The 19,477-nt window shown below is 34.1% G+C and overlaps 1 protein-coding gene across 1 annotated transcript in view; it reads left to right on the top strand.

Annotated features, from left to right (window-relative positions):
* Positions 1–19,477, top strand: part of GRID2 (glutamate ionotropic receptor delta type subunit 2) — a 1,429,995-nt gene that overhangs the window by 1,095,167 nt on the left and 315,351 nt on the right. Inside the window, exon 10 of the mRNA XM_034672012.1 lies at positions 18,489–18,686. Within this exon, the coding sequence (XP_034527903.1) occupies positions 18,489–18,686 (198 nt within the window). The remainder of the gene's footprint in view (positions 1–18,488; positions 18,687–19,477) is intronic.

Below are 19,477 nucleotides of genomic sequence, written 5' to 3'. Positions count from 1 at the left end.
AAAGAACAAAGTTGGAAAACTCACACCTCTCAATTTCATAACTTACTAAAAAGCTACAGTATTCAAGATAGCATCATATTGGTTAAAGATAGACATTTTGATCAGTGGAATAGATCTGAGAGACCAGAAATAAGCCATATACCCTTGGTTAATTGATTTAAACAAGCGTGTCAAAGATCTTTCAATGGGCAAAGAATAGTCTTTTCAAAAATCATGCAAATACAACTAGGTACCCACATGCAAAGAATGAATTCAGATCCCTACTTCAAACCATATATAGAAATTAACTGCAGGGTTGCTTGGATGGCTAAGTCGGTTAAGTGTCTGACTCTTGATCTTAGCTCAGGTCTTGATCTCAGGGTTGTGAGTTCAAGCCCCACACTGAGCTCCACACTGGTCGTCGAGCCTACTTAAAAAAAATAAACTCCAAATGGATCATAGACTTAAATGTAAGAGTTAAATCTATCAAACTGTTAGAAGAAAACATAGGAGTAAATCTTTGTAACTTTATTTTGGGAATAGATTCTTAAATACAACACTCGAAGCACAAACAATCAAAAAAAATTAAAACATTGGATTTCATCAAAATTAAAAACATTTATGCCTCAAAGGACAGAATCAAAAGAAGTGAAAAGACAACTCATGGCTTGGTAGAAAATATTTGCAAATCATATTTCTGATAAGGGACTTGTTTTTAGTATATATAAATAATAAAGTTGGAATAACTCAATATGAAGAAGAAAAATAAACCAATTAAAAATGGGCAAAGGATCTAAACAGGCAGTTTTTCAAAGAAAGGATATAAATGGTCAATAAGCACATGAAAAGATTCCCAAAATTATTTGTCATCACGGAAATGCAAATCAAAACTATAATGAACTACTTACTACTTCCAAAAAGACAGATCATAGTGACTGTTGACAAGGTTGTCGAGAAACTGGAACCTCATACATTGCTGGTGAGAGTGAATAATAGTGTAGCTGCTTAGAAAACAGTTTGGCAATTCCTTAAATGGTTAAACGCAGAGTTACTATATGACTCAGAAATCAGAAATTCTACTCCAGATATATTCCCAAGAGAAATGAAAACATATGTCCACACAAAAACTTGTACACAAATATTCATAGCTTTATTGATAATAGCAAAAAAAAATGGAAACAACCCAAATGTCCATCAACTGATGAATAAATAAATAAAAAGTAGTATACTCATAAAATGGATTATTATTTTGCAATAAAATAAAATGAAGCACTGATAACATTGTACATGGGTCAACCTTGAAAACTTTATGCTTAATGAGAGATATCAGTTACAGTTGACAACATAGGATCCCACTTTTGTGACATGTTAGGAATAGGCAAATGTATAGGCAGAGAAGGTAGAATAGTGATTATTTAAGGCTGGAGAAGATTAAGGAGTTGGGAGGTGATGGCTAATGGCAACAGGATTTCTTTGGGGACTGAAGTTCTAAAACTGATTGCAGTGATGGTAGCATGACTGTGAGTATACTGAAGCCACTGATTGTGAACACTTTGAATGACTGAATTATATGGTATGTGAATTATATCTCAATGAAGTTATTAAAAAACAAAAAAGAACAGTCTGGAACTGGATTATATTGAAATTCCCAATTCTCCAACTCACTGTGATTCTATTTCTTCATCTGTAAAATGGAAATAATAATACTATCTACCACATAGAACTGCAATGGAAATTAAAGGAATTAATGCATGCAAAGAACAAAGGACTTGTAACAGCCTGGCACATAGGAAGTGTGTGTGTGTGTGTGTGTGTGTGTGTGTGTGTGTTAGTTCTCATTATGCACAGGGTGTTAAGAGAAAACATAAAAGGGGAGTCTAACTCATGGGTAGGGCAGCGGGAGAGGCAAAGAATGACACAAAGTAGTTTTGAAAGATGAGAAAGGATTATCAAGGCATAGATAAAAGGGAAGGGATATTCAATGATGTAGAGAATATGCAAAAATATGCAGACATCAAGAATTTAAAGTATCCTATAAGTAAATAGGAATATTACCTGAGATAAATGAAATTGAAATGCAGAAAATTCCAGCAGCCTGTGTGTAAGGTATTCTTTTTTAAGAGCCCCTTTGGAGACAATTCAATTAGAAATTTGTTTGTGAAAGTGAGGTTAGCATGATATAATTTAGATAATATGCATCAACAAGTTAAAGATATCACCATTACAACTCTGATCTAGCCTGAAGTTTAGATGAAATGGTTTTCATTTTTGTTATCGAACCAGTGTAATCAATAAACATAGCTCTGTATTGTATACATATTTTGTTGTCTTTTCTCTGATTATACCCATCTTATGTGAGAGAAAAGGGAAAAAGGTGATTTTTATAAACAGACCCTTGAGGATTATATGCAAACGATGGCCCATACAAATGATGTAATTTATAGCAACACTGGAATATGTGTTCACGTCAATGCTGACTGAATAAAATCATCATGAGAATTGATGCATGACAATGATTTGACAATGTCTTATTCTTTCTCATCACACCAATTCTTAAGATGATAGTTGTCATGCAGACATGTGTGAGTATCACTACTGCACTGAGGTAACCATGCATGACCTGATGTTTTTCCTTTTGGAAGCTGAAACCTGAATTCTTGGACTAAACAATGAATAAATATTTAAGAGATGAGTTATATAATTTATTTCTGAAAGATTTACTATCTGTCTCTAGATGTTTAGAAAGATATTGACAGAGTCATTTGCAAATTCAAAGATGTAGACACCATGGGTCTATATTAACTTCCATTATTTCTTCAGTATTCTAACCAAAATTATATGAACTGTATTATATTTTACTTTCCAAATTGCATTATAACACTATATCTGAAAAAAACTACGTTAAGGTGACCTTGATGTTTTAAGTTATCTTTCACCAATGCAATCGTTTTAGCATAGTTACAACATAAAACCAGTCCTATGTATAATTCCTCAGAAATGAACATGAGTGTAAAAAATAAAAAGATGAATAGAAATAAATGTTATAAATAAATAAAGATGTTTCTGATATAGATTTTATCTTTGGAGTTACAAAGGATTCTATTAATGAATTAATAATCATAAAGCTTATAGATAATGATACCAGCTAACACTTAGAGCACACTTTCTAATAAATTTTACTCTTGGTATTTTAAAATTTCCTGTCTTCATGGAGCCCTCAAGATTCTTATTTGCATTTTTGTGATATGACTGAGACTTAGAGCTAATTAAATAACTTCTTCAAGTTACCTATATGGTAAAAATAATCATTGAATTTGTGTTTGTCTGAATCCCTAACCACCCATGATGGAGTAACAAATACTAGATTAAATTCCTGTTATAAACAACCAGAAAATTCAGCAAAGAATGGAAAAAAACTTCCAAACATTGGTTTGCAGATAAAGAAGGATTTTGATGGCTAAGAGGTTGGAGACATTAAATGATCCCAGTAATCACCCCAGATTTCTGGCTGGTGGCAGTTTCCATACTGGAGGCACAGGGATATAGATCCAAAACAGAGCTTATCAGCCTCCCTGAGTTTAGAAATTAGAGATCTAAGTCTGGGAAGGCTGAAGTGGTTCATAATTTAGGGACATGTTCTGGAAAAGAGGGAGCTGTCAAGGAGAATAGTTACAGAAATTTTAAGTCTTGGCTGAGTAATAAGTTGTAAATGCATACAGAGAAACTATACAAAGCTGGGCAAAGAATGGCAGGAAGCAGATCAAGTCCCAGAAATCACATATGACATAGAGACTTTTGAGAAAGATTTCAATTTTGGGGGGGAGGGGTCTTATTTTACCAAGACCTTAAAAGGATATAAGAAAAACATATGTTTATCTTTGAATTATGTAGCAATTAATAGATATTTAAGTATATAACTTATATAGATATAAAGTGGGATAGTTCCATGTATCTTGCTATTTTGGTGTCTTAAATGTTGCCCTGACCTCTCAAATGGTCCAGCTTTTTATTTGGAAGATGCATATTCATCTGCCACCTCCGAACTTCAATAGCACTGAGGTTGCTGTTTTATTGCTGGACTAAATTAGCCTTGGGTAAACAGATGTGAAAAGAAAGAGGAAGGAAGGAAGGAAGGAAGGAAGGAAGGAAGGAAGGAAGGAAGGAAGGAAGGAAGGGAGGGAGGGGGAGGGAGGGAGGGAGAGAGAGAGAGAGAGAAAGAAAGAAAGAAAGAAAGAAAGAAAGAAAGAAAGAAAGAGAAGAAAGAAAGAAGAAGAAGAAGAAAAAGAAAGAAAGAAGAAAGAAAGAAAGAAAGAAAGAAAGAAAGAAAGAAAGAAAGAAAGAGAAAGAAAGAAAGAAAGAGAAAGAAAAAGAAAGAAAGAGAGAAAGGAAGGAAGAAAGAAAAAGTCACAGGAAGTTGTCTTTGCTTATGTTTTAGAAATCTTCCCAATCAGTAGGGAAAAATGGTTTTGAATTAAAATGTAATAGATTTCTGTTTACAAAGGAATTAAATTTTGAGAAAACCTAGTGCGCTTTCCCAGTGTCTCTCAAAGAGCCATGGAGTTGGATGGCCGTTAGGAAGCTAGACCTCAAGTGGGATTCAGATTCTTTACAGAAACAGGAACAGGTTTTGACCAATAGAAGACCATTTATCAAATCGCTATCCATTGCACTAAATGGGACTCTAAGGTAGACTGAAATGAAAAGAGATACCTCCAAAAAGCATTCGACGTGGGAATAGCTTACTCATCTGTCAGCTTCTAGAACACAAACAGCTACTAAAATTCAGCTCTCTATAGGGAGGTAGGAGTCAGTCAAGGAGAAAACCACCATACTGCATGGAGGTCCCAGAAATGGAAAAGTTGGTCAAGGAAAGGAAGGCAAATGCATACTGGTTCAGAATACACCCCTTGGGTTTTTTAATGATCAGTTGAAATACAAAGAGGTTTGTGTTGTAAGGTGTTGTTTCACAGCATCTCCATGTAAACTGTGTACTAATTACTTTAACCTGGAAACAAAAAGGCGATTATGCTGGAAACTACACAGAACTTGTGATTCTTGTGTGTTTAAAACTTTTAGCAAGGGATTTCAGGTTCTCTGGGTGATGGAAATTAGTGGGAGAAAACAAACTTTTTATTTTTTAAGGATTTTTTTCTTGGCCAGATTTTAAGGTTTTTGTTATGTTTTGTTTAATTTTTCTTCTCTCTCTCTCTTATTTTTAACCATTGCTGGTGGCATGATAATTTGAAATAGGAAAATGGAATGTTCAAACTAAATTTTCCCCATTGATTCTTCTGTAATGTGCTCCACAGTTCAGTTAAAAATAACAAGCTGTATGTTGTTCTGAACTATCTGTAATCTCCAAGACCAAGGTCAATAAAGTGCTCAAGAAAATGAAGATTTGAAGCAGAAACGTCTGAAGTCTCTGGGGGAATAAAGAAGCAACTGATTAGCATTTGAAAGCAAGGTCTTTTACTTTTTCAAAAGTCAAGGCGAATAAAAAAGTAATCACTCATCAAGAACAAAAAGTTTTGAAAAATATCTCACCTTTGTTTTATCAGTCCTTTCAAATTTTAAGAATGACCTTTGATAACGTTATCAACTCCAAGAGCTAAAATGTACTCTATATTACATTTGGGAACACAGCTGGAGTATCTCCTTGAGGAATGCAAGAATAAATAGGACCAATGTTATTTTTTTGAAATTCCTAAGTGACTTTCGCTCCATCCAATGAAGGATCTCACAGGAAAAGTGTTAGCGCTGGTTTAGGCTGAGTATGCTGATTTATTATGCAATAAAACATAGCAATGAAAAAAAAAAAAAACCTTTTCTACAACTTTATATTTTCCAGTCAATTATCAGAACCTACCTCTAATTCCTTAAATGTGTCCCCGTAATTAATTCAAAACTGTAATTCATATCCACAGTCCTGGTAAGAGCTGGCACAGAGGTCATTTTTATATGCCTTATTATTAATTTTAATAACATTTCAGGTAATCTTCTCTATATGCTTATTAATTTGTGAAACATAGAATATTGTCTTTGTAGCTAAAAGTTCAGACTTCTCTACATTTTGTAAATCCCCACAGATTTGTTTCTTGTTTTTAAATATCAGCACCTTTCTGCTTTCTACTGTTATGTTTCTGCCCTCTATGCAGCAGATCTTTTAAGTTTCCCACTGTGCTTCGTAATAAAATCAAAAGAAAAAGGTACACCCTTCAGAAAGCATTCAGCTCACTAGAAATAGAAAACCTGTCACCTTATTCTTAAAACCTTAGATCAGGCAGGCCAGTGGCAGAAATAGTGCATTTTCTGCAGAGGGTGTAGAGTGGGCTTAGTGAAATTATTAGGTATCTTATTCTCTCCAGATCTCCTTTTAGGGAAGAGACACTCTTTGTTCAGAAAAAAAGGCTTGAGATTGTTGGGGGGAAAACTTTTCCTCTACGCTCTTAGGTTCCAATGTTTGAAAGCCTGTGCATTAATGTGTGATAGGCAGATTAACAAGGTGTTAGGGCTTCCAAAAGGAGAGTATGGAAGGGTCTATTGTTTGTTTAATGCTAAAGGGAATGAGAAGTCTTCCCCTTCCTGGAATTTGCAGGAAACTCCCTTGGAGGAGGGTTAGTGCCTTTTACACTTTCCGGAGGCTCTGCTTTAGTCAGATAAGGGAAGTTCAAATAAATTTTAAATGTTTTCACTTTAAAATAATCTTTGAGCTAAAACGGTGATCCCATCAATATGCTGACTAAAGTTGAAGTGTGAAACAGAAGAAGAACATATAAATGACTTTAGAAATAAAAAGGAATTTGAGGATATAGAGTGCAGAAAGAGAGAGAGGGAGAAAGATTGATTGATTGAGACACCACCATGTATTAAAAGACCAAGGTGTTGTTGTTTTTTTTTTCCTTTTGGTTTTGTTTTGTTTTTTTTTCTGGTATCTGCCATGTTGTGTCTGCACCTCATTCCCCACACCCCAGGCATGTGAACACACCCAAATGCTGATGGGGCAGTCTAGATTAATAGTTAAGAATACAGACTTTACTATCAGACAATACCGGATTCAAATTTCAATCTTTCTCACTAGTTTGTGAGCTCAGGCACATTATTTGTCTATTCTATTCCTAAGTTTCAGTCTCTCATTTATAAAATGGCAGTCACAATACCAGAGTATTCTGAGAACTACGTGACGTGATGAATGTCAAGTGATAAGGATGAGCATAGGCCTCACGCAAGCTTTTTATTATTGTTGATATTTTTCATTTGCTTCCTCCCTTCGCCTGAAGTATGTTTTGAGTAAAAAAAAAAACCTTCTTTGACCCTGAACTCTCTTTATTCTACTAATTCTTTCTCATGTCAGTATCTCAGGTTAGTTCTGTCTCCACTTGATTTTTTTTATTCTTCAACCACTGAAATTAGGTTTCTATCATGACCTCTCCAAAGAAAGTGCTTTTCAAAAGGTTGTCATGATCTTGTACTTGACAAATGAGGTGGAAGTTTTCAGGTTTTATCTTTCTATACCTATTACCTCATTAGAATCCACTGCCACCTTGCTCCTTGAAACCCTGTCCTCTCTTGAGCCTCCACTCCTGATTCTCTTCTGACCTCTCTATTCCTTCACTGGAGTCTCTTCTTCCAGAATTCCATTTTTGACTCTTGCTATACTTTAACCCTAAATGACTTCATTTACTTTCTCAAAAATTATAAACAAATTTTTATTTCTAACCCTGGCCTCTCCCTCACACTTTGGACTGATTTATCAAGCAAGTGTTGAAGTAAGTATTATATATTCAATGTCAAAAACTTAGAAAATGTGAAAAACAAAAATTAACAACAAATCATTCATAATTCCCCCATCAAAAACTCAGTAATATTTTAGTGTCTATCACTTACTAGCTAAACAAAACTAAGTTACTTTACCCATAATAATGGAGATAATTATGATTCTAAACTCACAGGCCTATTGGACATAAATATACAAAAAGAATTTGAAAAAAAGCCCAGCATATAGTAAGTCTTATACAGATGCTTCCTACTATTATTACTACTATCACTATTTTTAAAATTTTAAACCACACACTGTTATGGACTGAAAATTCATGTGTAGAAGCTTAATCCCCAGTGTGATGGTATTTTTAGGTGAGGCCTTTGAGAGCAAGTAAGGCATGAGAAAAGAGCCCTCATAAGAAGAAACACAAGAATGATGATCTCTCTGGTCTCTGCCAGGTGAGGTGGGGCAACCAAGCCCCTCATTAGACACTAAATCTACTGACACCTTGATCTGGGACTTCCTAGCCTCCAGAACTATGCAAAAATAAGTATTGTTTAAGCCACTTAGTTCATGGTGATATGCTATAACCTGAAGTAGGACACATACACGCACAGGTAGTTTTGTACATTTTCTTTCTATTTAGCAATATATGCATGCATGTTCTTAATGTAAATAAATAGTTTTTATACAGCAGATGTGATCAATACTTCCCCCCCAGCTACTTGATGAATTATCTTTATACTTGCTTTAAACTTCTATTAGTTTATTCACCCTTATATGTAATTCCCAACATGCCAACAGAAACACAACATTTTTCTTTCTCATTCACTGAAATATATGGGAATGCAAATGAAAACAATGCTTTTAAAGTGATATTTTTAATCTCTCTAGAAGACTAATAAAAACAAACCAATCCCAAACTTAAAAAATGTTATTCTTGGCTTAAGAAAACAACCTGAATCCCAGGTCTGAGCAGATGGCTAGGTGACAGGGCATGGAGACACAGGTTGATGACTGAATGTGCTGTGTAGTCATTGATCATACAGATACAACTTTAAAAAATAAAATTGTAATTGTTGAGAATTTCCTTTATTTTCAAGTTCTCACTGCAGAAGTTGCAATGAACATTCTTTTAGATACATACTCGTGCTTATTTATGATTACCCTCTTAAACATAAAATTACCAGAAGAAATAATATGAAAATTTGAAGACATTTGCCTTCCTGCTGTGAATTTGTTTTCTTGAAAAGCTGTTGCAATTTTGACTCATATAAGTGGTGTATAAGAAAGCCTGTTTCTTCACGTGCATGTTGATAAACATTAACATTCTTTTTCATCTTTGTCAATCTGATGAGCAATAAATAAAATAACTCATTTTAATTTTTGTATTTTCCAAAGGTGTGTTAAGAGAACAAAAATAAATAGTTCACCATCAGTGTTTACTATTGAATTTTGTCCCTTTAAAATTTAATCTTAAAGATGATGATAATTTTAATGATTGCAGTTGTTTCCAATAAATATAATTTCCCTTTTAACTGATTATATGAGTCACAAATACACAGAAAAAAAAAAAAGAAAGTGCACATTTTCATGCTTTCTTCTATTAAATTTGAATGTGTATTAATTTTGTATTCAGTACTGTAGGTTTTTACAAAATACTACCTTTGATTCCATATTGAACATTCACCTTGAAGACTTCAGTCTATTCATTGAAAGTTTTACTTCCTGGGCTCCTGGGTGGCACAGTCAGTTAAGTGTCTGCCTTAGGCTCAGGTCACGATCTCGGAGTCCTGGGATTGAGTCCCATGTTGGGCTCCCTGCTCAGCAGGGAGTCTGCTTCTCTATCTCCCTCTGCTGCTCCCCTTGCTTGTGCTCTCTCTGTTGCCCTCTCTCAAATAAATAAAACCTTACAAAAAAGTTTTAATTCCTTTAATAGAATTGTAATACATACCCCAAATAAAAAATATTCATGGAGAATCTCAGAGTCCATACTTTTCTGAAGACTGATTCCTCCACTGCGCGTCTCTAAGATATGGCATAGCATTACATCACTTCTCACTAAATACTTACAACCTCACATTCAGTATATTCTTGAATCCTATTAGGTCTACCTTCAGGAGTTACTGACAATCCAATTACCACTCATCAAATTCATTTTCCTACGAAGTTATGATAAGCTCACTTCTGGATTACTGCAAAGGATTTGTAATTGATCTCCTAGCTTCCATCTTGTTCCTTCCAATCTATTGTCAATAGTAACTGTCAACTGTCTAGTAAACTGTTAAACATATTAGATCATGTCCCTCCCCTGCCTGGAATCCATCTGGCTGCCCATCTCAGTGGAATTAACAGCTAAAGTCATTATGAGTTTAAAGGCCCTGTTTCGGCTCCATCTGATACACACGCATTACTTCTCAGATATTTCCTATCTGACTCTAGCTTTTTAGGTTCCTGCCACACTAGTGTCCCTCTGTCTCTCCAACATGTCAGAGAAACACCTTCCTGACACATTTGCACTTACTCTTTCTTCAGTCTGGAATGCTCTTTCTACAGAGGCTCTTCCTGATTGAAAGGACGGTTTTTTCCACATGCTCTTTGTTGTCATTATTTGATTAATTTTCCCCTACAGTACTTATCACCATCTGACATAACATATATAATACTTACTTTATTTATTGTCTATCACCCCATTATGATGTAGGTCTGCAAGGATAGAGATGTCCATTTCTTGTTTGCTTTATTCCCTATCATATTCTTAGTGTATGCCCAGCATTAACACTCTTTTGAATGACTAAAAAAAAAATCTGACTTTCTGCTATTTTCCTGTAAGTAATGTTATTTTGGATAAAAATACCCCTAGTCAGGGGCGCCTGAGTGGCTCAGCCAGTTAAAGCATCGGACTCCTGATTTCAGCTCAGGTCATGATCTCAGGGTCCTGAGATGGAGCCCTGCGTCAGGCTCCCTGCTGGGTGTGCCTGCTCAAGATTCTCTCTCTGCCCTTCCCCACAACCCTGCCATGCTCATGCTCTCCCTCTCTTTCAAAAAAAAAAAAAAAACCAAAAACCAAAAACCCACTAGTCAAAAACATTCCACGTTTAATTTTATATGGCTTTCACTATATTCTGATACTTAATTAGCTTTAGTTTGTATTTATTAGATGCTTTTATATCTTGATGGAAAATAAATCTTACCATAAGGTTCTGCTGACATTTTTTAACATTACTGTTCTTGGCAATATTTTAACAGGAACATGATATATCAACCAGAGAGTTTGTAAATATCATCATTCTGAAGTCAAATGTTACCAAGTCCTAAAGTTTAGTATTTTTGCAGACTTCTTACATTTGGTATAGCCACTCACTTCTTGCAATCGCAGTATGCTATATCTCAAAACATGTCCTTGATACTTTTTCTTGGGATAACTGCACTTATGAAGTACGCTGCGCCTAGTAAACTTTTAACAATATTTATAGAATAGAATTGACCCTTCCATGTGGCTATTCACTTAGGTGTTAAGTTGAGCAAAATAATGAAGACTTGGGCCAAACAAACAAAAAATATTATCTAGCAGTCAGAAAGCAAACTAAGAGTCTGGTATTTCTAAGTTTATTTATGATAATCATATGGTTCATAAAATCTTAGTCTCCTAAAATGTGTTTTCAAGTGCATGCTAGGGAAAATCAATAAATGAGAATTAATGTACTTAAGATTGTTGTGATTGCATATTGTCCTTGGTAACCTTGTATTCCCAGTTACTACATTCTATATTTCTTTCAGATTCTCATGAAAACAAAATTTACATTTTTTGTTTTGTTTTGCCACTTTCCATTTAGCCTGTAAGTCACTAAGATGTAATCATTTCATGATTTGAAAGCAATGTATAAAATCAAATATTTTATTTTTAAAGTGAATTACTTTGCATACTAATAGTCTTAACTTTATGTTCAATTTAAAATATTTTTTGTCATTTAAATAATTGCTTACAAAATAGGAATCAGAAATAATAAGGTATGGTTTTAGGAAGCTAGAATGGCTTTTTTTTTTTTTAAGATTTTATTCATTTGTCAGAGAGAGCTCAAGCACAAGTAGGGGGAGCGGCAGGCTCCCCGCTGAGCTGGGAGTCTCCTGCAGGACCCCATCCCAGAACCCTGGGATCATGACCTGAGCCGAAGGCAGGCACTTAACAGACTGAGCCACCCAGGCATCCCTAGAATGGCTTTTTAAGTTTACCTCTATGATTTATAACTTGAATGTTGCATGATAAAAATACTTCAGCAAGGATTTTGAAAGATATGTTTAGCGCGATATTTTCTAAATATTTGCTCCTCCCTAAAATCCTTTTGCAAAAGCTTCTTTAAAGACATTTTCATTGCATAGCGCTGTGACCTCTTTTCTTCTCTCCATGCAGCTGAGAGATTTTTTTTCCTTATACTACCTAGATTGTTTATTCCTCTGTAGATGTTGTTCATGTTTGTTTTGCTCTCCTGGTGTCTTGATATATTTTTAATAACAAATTCCGCACCATTAGCCTTGTAACTTAGAGACGTTCCAAATGTTCATATGGGGTCTATAAAAAATAATGATGCTTTTCCACGGAGAATGGTGGTCATTAGTTTTGCCTATATCAAAGTGGAATGTATCATTCCTAAGCAAAATATAAGCTCAACACTGTGCATAAAGACAACCCTTGTTTGCTTCGGCCAGGAACATGTTTTATGAGGAAAAAAAAAATTTAAACAGGCCATTAAGAAATATTCTTGTTCTCTTTTTAATGTCTTTGAGCTGCACATGTGAGCAGAATTGTAAGGAATTTCTAGTGGCTCATTCCTAGTTTGGGCCATCCTGGTGTTCTGTGAAGTTGTGCATATTAAAACCTCTGAACATCTCTCAGTAAAGCCTTGGCAGTAGAGCTTGTCGCTTGTACGTATCAGAAATGTCAGATGCTTTTTTCCAGCTCTATCACTAGCAAACAATATTGCACAGTTATTAAAATATGGGAATTAACTACAAAATCTGCAAGAGGCAAACGTTGTAAATCAACTAAGCAATTAGCATGAGATTTTTTAAGTGACTGAATACAAATTCAGAATTATGAAGTTATTATCTAATAACCCAACAAGTGATATGAATAAATCCTTGCTAATATGAAAATTATCAAACCACTGAAATACTCTTTTCTACAAGCAGGTCTGCGGATCCTCATGCTAAGACACTTAGATTGATAAACTACAGGCATTCTGTGCAAGCTTTGTTTATTCCAATTGCTGAGGATTGCGCTTAGAGAATCTATCATCCAAATGATCAGCAAATCGAAATCTGCAATTTGTTTTCTCTTAATAGGCAGACAGGTTTTCACCAGCTTAAACTCAGTTCTATTAATACTCTTTGAAACTAATTGCTGGAAATGAATTTTAAAGGCAGGATTTTATCATTTCTTCCCTCCTCCCCTATCCCCCACCCGGCTGTCTGTATAATAGAAGACTCAAAGCCACCTGTATACATTTTGGAAATACATGTTAAATAGTCACAGGGTATAATCTCCTGTCATTCATCTGCATTGTTGCAAAGGACCCCTAGACCTTGCTTCTGCCACAATTCATTCTATACTCTGTTCTCAAAATTACTTTCTGATTATGCTGTTTCCCTTCCACAAAGTTCCAGCCCCCTGCCAAATAAAAGGCAAAAACCTTAATATGGCTTCAATGCCCTCTATGATCCGGTCTCACTTACCATACTTTTGTCTTTATTTTTGTTTATATTGCAATGTAACACCCAGACAGAAAAAAACCTCAGACCATTAGTTAATGAAAAATAAAGTAACCACCAGGCAACCACAGTCCACATCAAAAAATAGAATGCTGTCATTACCACAAGAGCCAGCTTTCCCTGTGCACCTTTCTGATCATATCCTCCCCAGCATCTCAGAGCTAACCACCCAGAGGTGATCACTTCTTTCATTTTCTTTATTGTATCTCCACCCGGGTGTGAATCCTTAAATACACAGTTAACTTTACCTGTTTATGAATGTTACAAAACTGGAGTCAGACTGTTTTCTTCAAGTATTGCTTTTTTCACCCAACATTATTCTTTTTAAAGTCCATTAGTGTTATTGTGTATAGCTCTAGCTTCTTAAATTTTAAGCTGTTTGGTATTACGTTGCATCCATATACCACAGTATATTTATCTTTTCCACATTGATGGACATTTGGATTTTTATTATTTCCAGATTTGGGCTATTATGAACAATGTTGCTATAAACATTCTTGGGTATATATTTTGGTGCCTGAGATTCTCTTAAGTCTTCATACCCAAGGAGTGAAATGGTTGGAACATTGCTGTACATATCTTTATGCCAAATAAATATTTATGTAACACTCAAAAACAGGCAAAACTAATTTGTCTATAAACATCTCCATTCTCTTCTAGATATGTCAAGATGTTTTCCTAAAGTGTTGAACCAATTTAAACATCCAGCAATAGTGAATGACAACTCCTGTTTCTTCATATCCTTAACAATATTGGGGATTATCAGACTACCTCTCTTTCTGCTTCTCATCTCTTTACTCTTGCTTTGGGATTATTCTAGTTGCTTATTCCTTTCCACTGTGGGTATTAATTCTAAACTATTACAGGTCACTCATTCTCTCTTCATCTGTTTCTAATCTGCTGATTAACTCAGTCATTAAATTCTTAACTTCAGACATTCTCTTTACTAATTTTTAAATTTCTGTTTAGTTCTTTTCAAGTTATGTAATGACACTTCATGTGGTTTCCAATTTCCTGTCAATTCGCCCCAGATTTCTTTAAGCACAGTAACATCATTTTTATAATATGCATCTGAAAATTTCAGTATCAGAGTTCTTCAAAAATCTACTTCTGTTCTATATTATTTCTGCCATTTGTATATATGAAATAGAATTTCCTTTTACATGATATCTTTGACTTTTTTTTGAACATTTTATTCAAACAATTGCTTGAAGGAATAATGTGAGACCTAAAATGCAGATACTTCCTCCAGAGAGTATTGTGGATTTATTGTTTTTCTGTCAGGCATCTGGAGTCTCTTCCTGTCTCACACCGCTATAAATTGCATTAAAATTTGAGGTGAATTACAGAGACCTAGATTTTAATGCAAGGATTGAAAAATTTGAGGTCCAAAGAGAAAAAATTGAAGTAAAATGATTTATGATGCAGTAGCTGGGTGGCTCAGTCGGTTAAGTGTCTGCCTTAGGTTCAGGTCATGATCCCAGAGTCCTGGGGGATCGAGCCCTGGGTTGGGCTCCCTGCTTGGTGGGGAGTCTGCTTCTCCCTCTGCCCTTCACCCCACTCGTGTTCTCTCTCATTCTCACTCTCACTCTTTCTCAAATAAATAAATAAAATCTTTACAAAAATAAAATAAAATTATTTATGATGACTTTCTGTTCTGTAACTTGCTATGTGATCTTGAGTTGAGACTTTTGTTCCTAATTTTTCTTATCTGTTAAAATAGTACATAACCAGTAACCCCCAAAATGATAGTTTTCTTTTTTTCTTTCTTTTTTTTTTAGTTTCCATTGTGTTTCTCTGGTGTTTTTTGTGTAATATTTATGATGTGTGTTACTTTTGTTTTATGTTGTATTTTTTAAGTATGTGGCTTTTTCCAAACTATGATTCTTTTGAAAGTGGTGTCCATGACTTTCTACAATATCGAGTATAGTGGATACCACACTCACTGTATTGAGTGTAGTAACTTGGTGCTGTAGCTGCTCAATTCATGTTAAATAGGCAAGTCAATGAATGAATAAATTTTGGAAATAGGTACATAGATAAAAGGGATTCAACCAAGTTCAGTTTTGCCATAGAGAAGGAAAAGTATCTTTTCTATTATAGGTCCTAGACCTTCAATCTAATTTCTATTGCTACGCTTACCTGTCCGATATATTGCTGATTGTCCTCATAAAGCACAAATGGTCTGAGGTAAGATTTACAAATAGTGACTGAATCTGTTAAAGAGATTAACAACAAATCCTAAAAACATCTATTCAAAAGAGATGTGATAGGATATAATAAAGGTTTATTTCAGTCATAAAATTTGAAAAGCATGTTCATTAATAATTTATCAATCCTCTGTAAAAGAACACTTAGTATAACCATTTTTACTCTGTACCTTTAATCAATTCTAGCTGATTTTTCTAGAACCAGATTTTGACAGCAAATCTTTGAAAGGATCCATTTGCCTGGGTATTTACTCGTAATATTGGAATTAAAAATAATTTTAAGGAGGAAAATTTAGCATATTAAGGAAATATAATTTAGCATGTTAAACAGCAGTTCTAATGAGATAGGAGTAAAAGTGAAAAAATAACAATATTTCATATCAAAGCATACATTGGGATAATATTTTTGCCACACAGATCATTTAGTTTTGCAATATATTTAATTAGTTTTCTTAATTGTTTAAGTGTCATCCTGAACAGTGGTATTCAGCTTTCTGTTTATTAAATTGCTGTTTAACTTTAGAGGTTTATTAGATTTTGAAGACCATGGGTAAATAGAGAATACATACGGTCCAAAATTTCTGGTAAAGGAATTGGTCAAATAAGATCTTTTATGAATCATCTTACTTTGGTTTATCAATAAATAAATGTTTAAAATATAGACTAATTCTAACTCTAAAATTCCAGAGTTTCTTAATCTTATTTGCATGCTTTTTGAATATGGTCTTCTTTTTGGAATTTGTTTAATTCTTCTGATTCTAATAGAATCCTAGAAAGTTACAGTCTGGTATGCCATTTCACATCTCAAGGGCATAGACTTCTTCTGTCTTGTTTCTCTATTTTGTGTGCTTTAAAACAGTTACCAGAGCCCCAGCCATTACGTGTTCATTCCAGCTGGAAAGAAGGAGGAAAGATGAAAGAACAGTTGCACAAAGTACCTGTTTATATTGCATTGGTCAGAATTGGTCACATGGTCTCACCTTGCCTGAAAGGAGACTGTGGATTGTCTTTATTCTCAGGTGCTAATATAAAAATATAGATAGATGATAGATGATGGATAGATAGATACAGATATACATATCATACACATATGTATATACATGTATATAATTGGTGAGGAAGAGAACAGCTACTGGGGAACAAATAGCAGTCACCTCCTTTATCTATTTATTTACTGATTTATTTTACTCAAGGTAAGATATAAACAGTTGACCAAGACCAAATTTTTAAAAAGAGAAAGTGTCACTAGTTTAGAAAACTGAAATTTAAAAAATACTACAGGGGCTCCTGGGTGGCACAGCGGTTAAGCGTCTGCCTTCAGCTCAGGGCGTGATCCCGGCGTTATGGGATCGAGGCCCACATCAGGCTCTTCCGCTATGAGCCTGGTTCTTCCTCCCCCACTCCCCCTGCTTGTGTTCCCTCTCTCGCTGGCTGTCTCTATCTCTGTCGAATAAATAAATAAAATCTTTAAAAAAAATAAAAATAAAAAAAATAAAAAATAAAAAATACTACAAATACCACAATATCACCATAGTTGTAGATGAGCACCAGACTTAGAACTGATTTGCTGGGTGTCCAAAGTGAAAAGAGATACCAAAGTAATTAGTTATTTTATCATTTAGAAGAGGGCATTACTGAAGCAAAATGAAGCCCTCTTGGCTCTGAACAATTCAAACATTTATCTCATGGTAATTTTTAGGGGAAAACTGAATGTTATGCTGGACAATATTGCTATAATAGATGCAGTGATTTTATAAGACCCTTACTCTGTGTCTTTGACTAAAAGCCAAAGTAAAGCGTTATTTTACATCTCAATGAAGGTTCATCTGTGAGTCTCTAAGGAAAAATGATCCAAGGTTAAAATCTTTGGGTTTTCTGGCTTAAACCCAGAAAAGATTTTAACCTGCCCAGAGGGCTAGATAGACATATATATATGAACGGTTATCTGTAAATATTACTGTTCTGAGAGGTTTCTGAACAAGTTTAGGAAATTAAGGAATAGATTATCTAATTTTCTATAGTCTGCCAGCATGTTTCAAACCAATTGAGCTTTCTTAACACCAGGTGTTCTAAAAAGTGAAAGGAGCCTATTTATTAACTCTAAGAGGACAAAAACACAAAATGATAAAAGAGGTGGAAGCAGAAACCAAATTGCTAAATTTACTAAATTACACAGTTTACCAAAAACTTAAGTGAATTTCTCATAGCAATGGTAAGAAGCTATTTTTGCAATGAAATGTGTGGTTATATCCACATTTCAAAATTACTTACAAAATAACTTCCAGTAAGTGTTATGTTATTAATTTTAGTTAAATTATATGTTCTTAGAAGTTTTTGTTCTTTTCAGGGAATTTATGTAGAGTATATCTGTTAAAATGTTATTTTACATATTTTTGACATATATAGATAATAAATTCCTCAGGATACAATAAATTTATGGTTTCTTAAATATAATTTTATTATTGATGAATCATAGGTTGGTTCTACAGTGACAAGAAAAATGAATTCATGGCCCCTGAAGTTTTATAGACACTTTCACGTAATTCTTGATATGGTAGTAATTAAATGAAAAATGAAAAGAAATTCAATGATTAAACATTGTTCAATACTATGACACATTAATAACGCATAAGTTATATCTCTAAGTTAATTTTCTCAAAGTTAAAAAGCAATTTTTAGGCTGTTTCTAAGCAAAAGTCTTTGAAGAATTAATTTTTGCTTTTAGGGAGCACTATAGATTGACATCAAGGATTTCTCTTATTTCCATGTAGGAAGAACCTTTTGTAATGGTCTCTGAAAATGTCTTGGGTAAGCCGAAGAAATACCAAGGCTTCTCCATTGATGTTTTGGATGCCTTATCTAACTACCTGGGTTTTAACTATGAAATTTATGTTGCACCGGATCACAAGTACGGAAGCCCACAAGAAGATGGGACGTGGAATGGCTTGGTAGGAGAACTAGTCTTTAAGGTAAGCATTTATCTATCATCTATCTATCTATCTATCATCTATCTATCTATCTATCATCTATCTATCTATCTATCTACCTACCAACCTATCACCTCTCCAATGATTGAAATATAACTCCTGGAAGCTAATTTCATATAAAATAAGTGCAAGGCAGAGCATTAGGTAGTGATGTTGAATGCAAAATTCAGCAAAATTTGCAGCTAGTACTATTTTATGAACTTAGTGTAGAGAAAAACTGATGAGAAAAATAAAGGTAATTTTTAAAATATTTCTTATAATAGAAAAGTATCTGTGATAAGGCCTTACTTTTGCCAAATTTACACTCCAAACATTTGTCAGTATGTGATACACAATGAAGTCACAATACAATTTACAAACACAATTAATATCATTGTTTTCTTTTAAAAATGCAATGTTATTTGCAAAAAAAAAAAACAATTAAGGACTAATCATTTAGTTTCAGGATCTTAGTAAGGTAGGTCTAGCCTTACTGATATAGTTCCCCTTGTTCTTTAATTTTTCAAAGAGGTCCTTAAACTTCTTTATTTATTTATTTCTATTTCTGTCAGTCTTTGCTTCACTTTTTTTGAATCTCTGTTATTAGGTACCCACACATTTATAATTATTATGTCTTCCTGATGAATTTTTGAATAGTTGGGTTCAGGTTTATAATTCACTATTTGATTCATGTATGTCCCATTTTTCTCTCTGTTCTTTCTTTTTTTGAATCTCTTTTGGTTAATTGAATATTTTTCATATTTGACTTTATTTCTTCTTTTGACTTTTTACTG

Source organism: Ailuropoda melanoleuca, chromosome 11 (assembly GCF_002007445.2).
Source record: "Ailuropoda melanoleuca isolate Jingjing chromosome 11, ASM200744v2, whole genome shotgun sequence".
In the NCBI taxonomy this organism is placed as follows: domain Eukaryota; kingdom Metazoa; phylum Chordata; class Mammalia; order Carnivora; family Ursidae; genus Ailuropoda; species Ailuropoda melanoleuca.
The sequence above is the reverse complement of the archived record's forward strand: the minus strand, read 5'-3'. Positions and strand labels throughout refer to the sequence as shown.